Source organism: Eutrema salsugineum, unplaced genomic scaffold (assembly GCF_000478725.1).
Source record: "Eutrema salsugineum unplaced genomic scaffold, Eutsalg1_0 scaffold_7, whole genome shotgun sequence".
Lineage (NCBI taxonomy): Eukaryota > Viridiplantae > Streptophyta > Magnoliopsida > Brassicales > Brassicaceae > Eutrema > Eutrema salsugineum.
In genome coordinates this window covers 12556605-12565172 of record NW_006256486.1, presented here as the reverse complement: position 1 = coordinate 12565172, position 8568 = coordinate 12556605, and the positions used below count along the sequence as shown (strand labels likewise).

The 8568-nt window shown below is 31.1% G+C and overlaps 1 protein-coding gene and 1 long non-coding RNA gene across 2 annotated transcripts; one reads left to right on the top strand and one right to left on the bottom strand.

The window, feature by feature from the left end:
- Nucleotides 1-2123: 2123 nt before the first annotated feature.
- Nucleotides 2124-4603, bottom strand: LOC112083120. Its single transcript, XM_024150851.1, has 6 exons — nt 4457-4603; nt 4249-4379; nt 3346-3475; nt 3030-3119; nt 2416-2634; nt 2124-2339 (listed from the first exon to the last, which is right to left on the bottom strand). The coding sequence occupies exons 1-6, from the start codon at nt 4601-4603 to the stop codon at nt 2124-2126; spliced, it is 933 nt and encodes a 310-aa protein (XP_024006619.1).
- Nucleotides 4604-5662: 1059 nt separating this feature from the next.
- On the top strand, nt 5663-7110 carry LOC112082846. Its single transcript, XR_002897375.1, has 3 exons — nt 5663-6210; nt 6305-6412; nt 6526-7110. It is a non-coding gene; the product is annotated as an uncharacterized LOC112082846 (long non-coding RNA).
- Nucleotides 7111-8568: the final 1458 nt, after the last annotated feature.

The following is an 8568-nucleotide window of genomic DNA, read 5'->3' as shown; positions in this document are numbered from 1 at the left end:
TTTTTTGTTGAAAACAAATAGAGTACGATTCAAGATAAATGCTAACACAATTAAATTGTTTGGATAAGTTATCTCAATCAGAATAATATATAAGTTAAGATTTTCAAGTTTAACACTATAAAAATAAGAAATAGAAAACAATAATCTATTTTACTGGATGGTCTTCATATTCATCATGGACCGGAGGAAAATCAATGGAAGTTGCAAGCCTGAAATAATATTAGGATTTTCTATCATCATATGTATATATTTATAAATATTAAACTATAGGATATAATATCAAAGATGGAATAAACATACCTCAACCTTGCTCTTTCCACTTCTGGGGGTAGGAGGATCCTCGAGAATATCAGATATGAATCTTTCTGATTCAACTATCCACTCATCTAAATACATAGACATACTCAGTATATGGGAAAAATATATATGTAAAACTTATAATTAATTAAAATATCAAATAATGAGGTAGTTAGTTACCTCTCCATCTAGTGAAAGAGAAAAATCGCAATACAATAATATGCCTAGAAGACCTTTCACGATTCCTCCAAAGTTCTTCAAATTTCCTTGCTAAGTTATCCCAAGAAATACATTTCAAAGATTCTCCACTGTATATTTAAATCAGTTATAACATTACTAATATACTTTAAAATTTTCAAACAATATACACATAACATATGTTTGAGGATAAGTTGTACAGACCTGAAATCTTGAATTTTAAAACGAATAAGTGGACGTTGCGTGAGTGTGTCCGATATATCGGACATAGGAACTCTGAACTGAAGTTTCTGAACAAATGTGACAACATCGAGAAGATCAACTGCAAAAAAAAACTGCATTTAAATACATGTTGGACTTCCTTACATAAACGATTTAAAATAAAAAGTTGTAAGAAACATACCAAGATATCTATCTGTATGAATAAATCTATATAAAATATTCATGAATGCACAAAAAGAGTATATTCCTCTGGACGACTTTGGATCGGTTTTCTCAACAATGGTATCCTCGATGAAATGTATATGATAGTTGTTTGATGATATACTTAGACGAATCACTCTGTCAGTAACTTCAAAATTACCAAGAAAAACCCAATCTCCTTCAACCAATGCATACTCAAATTTGTCCATTATATCATATTGAATAGTAGACAGGATGCGATTGCCCTACAAGGTTTATCAAAATAAATAACTAAGAAATTCATTCCTAAAACATATATACGGTAAATATTTTCAAACCTCCAAAACTTACAAATTCATCCGCAAGAACTAACATCCGATTAGGCCGATCGAAGAAAGTATAATCATAATAATCTCTTAGTATCTGTACACAAATACGATATCCGCCGTTTGTCTTCTGAAGATCGGAAACCCTTTCACAAGGACACATTCTTTGTTTTAATTTTTGTTAAGATTGAAGATGAAAGAGAATAAGGAAATGGATAGTTTTCTATGTGATGGAGTAAAACGGTTATGGTTTTAATGTCATCTTAATTGAAACTCTCATTTAAATTTATGACAGTTGGTTGAACCCAAAATTTTAAATCACAAATTAAAGTTTAAAAAAATTAAATTAGGAAAACAAATTGTAGGGCAAAATTCTAGTTCCACAATTAAATAAAAATATGCAAAAAAAAAAGTTCCACAAATACCGCAAAAAAATTAAATTAGCTTCTTATATGAAGGAGTGAGTGAAGGTTCAGACGATGGATTCTCAAGTTCGTCAGAACTCGTAAGGATCATCGTCAAAACTCATAAGGAGTATTTATTTAAACTACTCATATTATACTTCTATTTTTTGATGCAAATAAATTAAAATGTATAACATGTGACTGACGAACATAGTATGCAAAACCCAAACATATTTTATTAATAATTCAAATTCTAGAAACAATTAACTAACCAGATCCAAAAAAATATTCAAATGCTCAAAATACTAAACCAAATATTGGAAAAGAGAAAGTTATTCAATAAAAATTGAATAATAACAAATTCATAAACTCCAGAATATATGGGATCACATCTTCTCATTTTTTCCTCCCTCTTTGCCAACGACTTTACCATCACCACGTCCTCAAGTTCGTCCCTTTGCAACACCTTCATTGGATTCACTTGTAAGAAGAGCGTTCACCAAACACCATCACTCTTCAGTATATCCTCATCAATCACTTCATTAGCATATGTTGTTTCCACACTATTCCCACTATTACATGACTTCTTAGACGATGAGGATGAGTCGACTGAATCTTTAGGATCATCACGCTCACGCTTTGATAAAGGAGTTTTGATATTGCCAGAAACATCATCCGAAGACTCTTGGCTATATGTGTTCATCAGTGATGCCTATGAATAATAAATTTTCAAGATATAGTATTGTCCCATAAATAAAAAAATAAATTCACAACTATACGAATTTTACCTGATCGCCAGATATAAGTAAACTCTGATCACCCCCATCTTCAGATTCATTCGCATCATCAACGGTGGTAGTCAAAACCTGATTGCCTTCCCAAACATTTCCAACCTTGTATGTATTACTACCACCATAGAGCTTTTCTTTCTCAACACAAATTAGAAACTGAAAAGTCTTCCCAACCAAGTTTTGCAGTGCATCAGGAACGACATCCGGATCTTGTATCTATGTTGAAAAATAATAAGTATTTGGGAAATGATTTTTTAATATAAAACTAATTGAAATAAAATATGTAAAGTATATAATAACTCATCATATGTCCCTTTTAAAATTTCATCAGCAGATTGGTTAACAATATCCTTTGCATTTGAATCAAAAAGAAAACATTTGATCTTGCTCGTGTTGTCCATTACACAAAGATGGAGTTTGTATCTACAATATAATTTAAATGTAAACATGTGAGTATATGTTTTTGGCAAAAAATTTGTTATTTAGTAATTTATAAAATTTGGTTACCTCGCACTGACAGATGAAACTTTGGCATCACATGTTTCACATGAATAAAGCTTCTTAGTTTTATCACAAAATTTCTCGTCTTCGCGTTTTGGGATTTTGTATACCTTTTTCCCACACTTAGTGTAAACCAAGTAAAACCATGACCATTCTGTATCAACGGCGTATACAGTACACATGATTTTACATTTCCCAACCTGAATATTTAACAATATAACAGTCACCATAATTGCATAAACTCTATTGATAAATTAACACATAAAAGTTAAAGTTTGAGTTATACATTTAATTTAGTCGATACCATATATAAGGTTTTATACCCTTTAAGTATTTTATGTTATTAGTTTTATATTAAAAAGTCATTTCCCAAAGACATATCATTTTATCAACATATAATAAAGTTATGGCAACTTTGTTATATACCTTCAGATAATCTTGCAGTTCAGCAATAGTCACCATTGGAAACTGATCAAAATTACTCTCATCATCATAAGAAATCCTCTGATGTGGCTTGCTACTCAAAAAAGTAATATTTCTGCCATTTGCAGGTAAACTTCATATGGGAAAACAATTATTATTAATAATCACATTGTCAAAATTTGTGTTTGATATATAAATAAATGGTTTACCTATTTTTGAAATCAATGACATCTGGATCGTTAAGATCTATGAGCACCTTAGAGGTTTGAAAAGAAATGGTAATTTGACATTCACCTATGATAATTTAAACAAATAATCAAAATGCATTGTATTTTATGTTGAAACAGTAATTTTGTAATTAAATATTTTTACCTCTAAACACATTGATTTTCCAAAACGGATTACAATGATGACCCCACGTTCGCCTACATTCTGACAAGCCGAATAGACTTGCTCGCCAAATGTACCCTAAAGTGTGCATGGTAAGCGCTCCTCTCTACATATAATACGGTTCAACTAGATTAGAGTAAATATTTAAAAGAATAAAAAATAACGTAAACGTAGTAAAAAATAACGTTAACCGTATATACTCACTTCGCATTACACAAGTCGAACTCAAGCTTGCTTGTGTGCTTGTCATGACAGGGATTGTTTCAGATTCACGTACACTTTCAACTCATGGCCAATAACATCTGGTATTTTGAAAAATGACGTCAAGTGAATACGTATATAAATGTAATAAACTAACTATATAGATAAATGGAAACTCACCGATCAAAAAACTTGTACTTGTGGAATCGTTCAAGATTGTATCATAATCTAAGAACTCAAAAAAATTGACTGTCAGATCGATTAGCACTTTTGGTGACAACGGTGGATGAAATGAAGGACATCTTGAATTGATGCCTTGTGGCCCGGTATTGACCGGACGCCTGGTTCAACAAAAAGTTCTCGATGAACTTCCATTCACCGACAACCATCAACCGCTCAAAATGATGCAAAATGTTTTTCTTGACGGTGGCGTGGATTTTGATACCCTAATAACAAATGTTTATAAGTAAACCATTAATAATTAGTAGTACAAAAATGTAATTACACATTCACTTGATCATACTATTTCATCTGCGAGAATTATTTCGAGAGACTCTCCACTCTTAGTCTGGTATTGCTTCCAAGTGTTAAGCACCTTCACTTGCACCTTCCACCCAGTCTTGAATGGCTTTAAGTCAGCCAAAGGGGTTAACCTCATGTTGGAAGCCATTGCAAAGAATTGAATTGAAGTAAAAGTTGAGAAAGTTGTAGTTGATGTAGAGTGAAATGGAATACGGTAGTGTCGTATTTATAGTGAAACAGTATAGGGTTTTCACAATACCGTTGAGCTATATGTAATCTGGCGGCCAAATATATTTTTCTCAATTAAAATTGAACACAATATTGATTGAAAATAGTGAATCCTACATTTTTTTGTAAAGTAGTTGTTATTGAGTATCTATACGGTGATCCGAAATAAATGGGATGGTATTCAATAACAAACTAATAGAATATTCTCATAGATTGAGATTTAGCAATAGCTCAAAATAAAATTTCCGGATGTTATACAATGCCGTTAAAAGGGAAGATACATTGGCGGCTAAATATATAAGTTCAATTTAAATTAATACAATATTTTGGCAAATAACTAAATACGTCATTTTTGGAAGTTGTTATTATTGTGTTAATAATCGGGTATGCGAGAAAAAAGATTTGAAGATTTATATATTTTCTCTTATATTTTGAATTCAAGATTCTCTCATGCGTAAAATGTTCTTAATATGTAAATATATTTATTGCGATATCTATTTCATTTATCCCGACTATGAAGAACTAAATATTTCAAAGGGATTACATTTTCAAAAATGATAAATTGCCTAAAATAAGAAACGGGTCAATATTAAAGGATTTTCGTCCTTTTAAACTGGTCAAAATAAAAGACGTGGATCCTCTTTGGTTTCAGTTTTTTTTTTTTGTTCGTGGAATACATTTTTTACAATTGTATTTTATGTAATATAACACATAATACCGAGGTCAATTTCCTAAATGTACTTTTCTTTTAATATTATAAAATGATGCAATTTATAAATATATCATTAATATTTATTTATATTCTTTAATAGGTTTTCTTTAAATTTGATTAATTGTTTATTTTGATTGCATATTTTTAAAAAAATATATAATATGGACCAGGTCATCGTTGGAGAGACTCACTTCAACGGTTCAACCATTATATATAATATTTTAGTTTGTAAATGAAGTTAAATCACCTAATTTCTAATCAGTCACGCCCAATTTTGAATCATTTGCGTCGAATCCAACAAAGATGACGAAGCTATGGCGGACCAACTCATAGACGAGCAGATCTCCGAGTTTAAGGAAGCCTTTAGAGGATGGTGATGGTTAAATCTCTTCTCACACCACCTTTTTATATATATATATATATATATATATGTGTGAATCTGCGAGCATATCTCGTTTTTCTTCCATTTTCATATGCAAACTGCAATCGATGATTATAAAATGATAGAGCCATGAATTTGAGTCGATACTCGCTTTAGATTCGGTGTATCCTCTCTGAGTAGTTTTTGTTGGATTCGTTTTTGCTTTTTGATCTTGTCGAGCATCTTCTCCAAATGACCAGAGCTTCAACGAGTATGGTGTCTCTAACTTATTACCCACCATCTCCTCTTCCTACGAAGAAACCAACGAGTATCATTGTCAGAACAGAAAGCTGAAACCAAAACCAGCAATTACGAAAACAACGGCGAGGCAAGAAGCCCACGATAACTCAGATCGAGCTAGCATTTGGTGCTGGATCGTATCATGATTCTGAAGGTATTTACAAAGAATCATGATTATGAGATTCAATCATTGTAATTCTCACTTCGTAAGCTCTGAAATTTATTTCCTGTTTTTTTTTTCCTGAAAGGGAACTGGGTGAGAATACAGTATTCGAGAAATTGGATCATGATAATAATTTCGAAGGAAAACTTAAGAAGAAGCTTACGAGAGATCGGAGAAATGTTTTGTTCCTACGGTTAGTTTATTTCTCTCAAAAATCGTCTTCTTGCTATTATAGTTTGAGTTAGCAATAATCCCCTTCCTAATGACATCATCTAATTTCCATAATCCTGATGATTGATGTTGCAGGTAAACCAGTTTTGTAAAAAATCATTCATTTTCTCCAAAAGATGGAGAATTCTGTTCCCGCTCATGAATCTTCTCTTCGCTCCACAACATCACCTCGATCACTCAGATTTCATGCATCTTCAATCAAGGTAAAATACAGAGACGAAAAAGGAGGGACAAGTTTCAGGAAAGCTTCAAGGCCTTTGTTGATAAAACCATGTCTCTACAAAGCAGCATCAAGAAATTCTCACTAAACTGACGACACAATCTTAACGACATGGCTCAGACTAACTGATGGGTATCCACTGTATTAGAACGAGGCGTCTTGAATCTGTGAGCCACCACGTTCTCTTCCTTCCATTGTCTTCACAAGCAAGACGCTGGTTAAACTGACATTAGGAACAGAGCTTTGTGCCGGAGACAGATCTCCAAAAGTGTTTCTTCCACTGCTAACGTATCTCTTCCTCAATACAGTTTTAAGTCTTAGAGAATGATTTTTACAATATTTAGGAAGCCATTACTAAATGTATAAGAACCTGTACCAAAATTTGACGAATGTTTTCTTCAAGGATTCTTGAAAAGTTTATGAATCCTTTCCAGAGTTTTTCAGATTTGTCTCTAATTTATTTAATGAAAATCATCTCTTTAACACATGTTTTGCAGAAATCTTAAGCTGGATTATCTTGATCTCTAATTCATTGGACGGTTAGCTCAAAACCTGGTTGTAAGTTTTTTTTTGGTTATAAGTTTCCAATTGAAGAAATGAGTTATGACATTGGATTATGAAGCAATTTTGTCAGAGATGATACTAAAATGGTTTTTCGTAGACCCAGTTGAAATTAACTTATTGCTCCAGAGTTTTTGTCGAGAAAAAGAACATACAAGGCCATAAAATTCATGGATTAGTGTCTGAACAAGAGTTGTGCTATTAATGTTGTGAATTTGACTAAATTAATTCATGCTTTTCATTGTTTCTTATTGCAGTTCATTGTTTCTTATTTAGGAAGCTTTATTGATTTTTTTATGAAGTATTATTACTCCCTCCATTTCACAAGAGTGTTATTCTGACATTTTTCACACTTATTAAGAAAACTATTAAAAATACTACTTTACCCTTTATTAATACATTAAATAACTTTTTTTCTCTAATTAATACATTAAATTAATAGGGTTAAAACTGGAATATTGTTTAAAATTCTGCATTGAAAATATAAAACGACACTTTTTGTGAAACAAAAATAAAACATTAAAACGACATTCTTTGTGAAACGGAGGGAGTACAAATTTAAGATAACCTTCTTAAATTTTTAGGATGTATTTTTATTTTTTTTTTTGGTCGAAAGGATGTATTTTTATAAGTTTAGAAAAATCCTCCTAAATCATATGTTCACTACTGCTTGGTCAAATAAAGATTTAGAAAGTATTCTTATAAGTTTAAAGGTTTTTGAAAAAAATTATGAATCATTTCTAAGATTTTTATAACCAATGGAAACTTTGAGAGTTATACAAACCCTTACTAGTGTTTTAGGAAGCTTTTCAAACGTTTTAGAAAGCTTTTTAAAACATTTAGGAATGTTTTCCTTAATATTACTGATGTCTTACTAAAAAGAATTTGTGAAAGCATTTATAAATTTTATGAAGCTTTTGAATTTTTAGGAGGTTTTTTACAAAATTTTGAAATGTCTTCCTAAATGTTTGGTAAGTTTTACTAATAAAATTAGAAAATTCTGTTAAATATTTAAGAGGTTCTTTGTTTTATTATATTTTTTATTTAATGTTTATGCTTCAAAGTTTTTTTTTCTATATGTATAGAGTGGAAAATAGCCAAAGGAGAAGAAAGACAAGCTCAAAGCTATGCTGAAAAGCAAACTCAAACCATTTGTGAAAACACGAACAGATTAATTTATTGAATACAAATTTTAGAAAGATCTTGCTAAAATTTGTATGAATTCTTCATAAATATCTAGATGTGCTTCCTAAATTTTGGAAAGCAGTTTTGAATTGTTAGGAAAGCTTCTTACAAATTTGGGAAAGGCCTCCTAAATCATATGTAAACTGTATGTC

Bases quoted from the DNA above. Each gene is read 5' to 3' on its own strand.
- LOC112083120 (XM_024150851.1), bottom strand. From the start codon at position 4,603: ATGGCTTCCAACATGAGGTTAACCCCTTTGGCTGACTTAAAGCCATTC. The intron at 3,120-3,345 runs GTATATAACAAA...TTAAATATTCAG, and splicing joins AACTGCAAGATTATCTGAAG to GTTGGGAAATGTAAAATCAT. The intron at 2,340-2,415 runs GTAAAATTCGTA...TATTATTCATAG, and splicing joins TACTTATATCTGGCGATCAG to GCATCACTGATGAACACATA.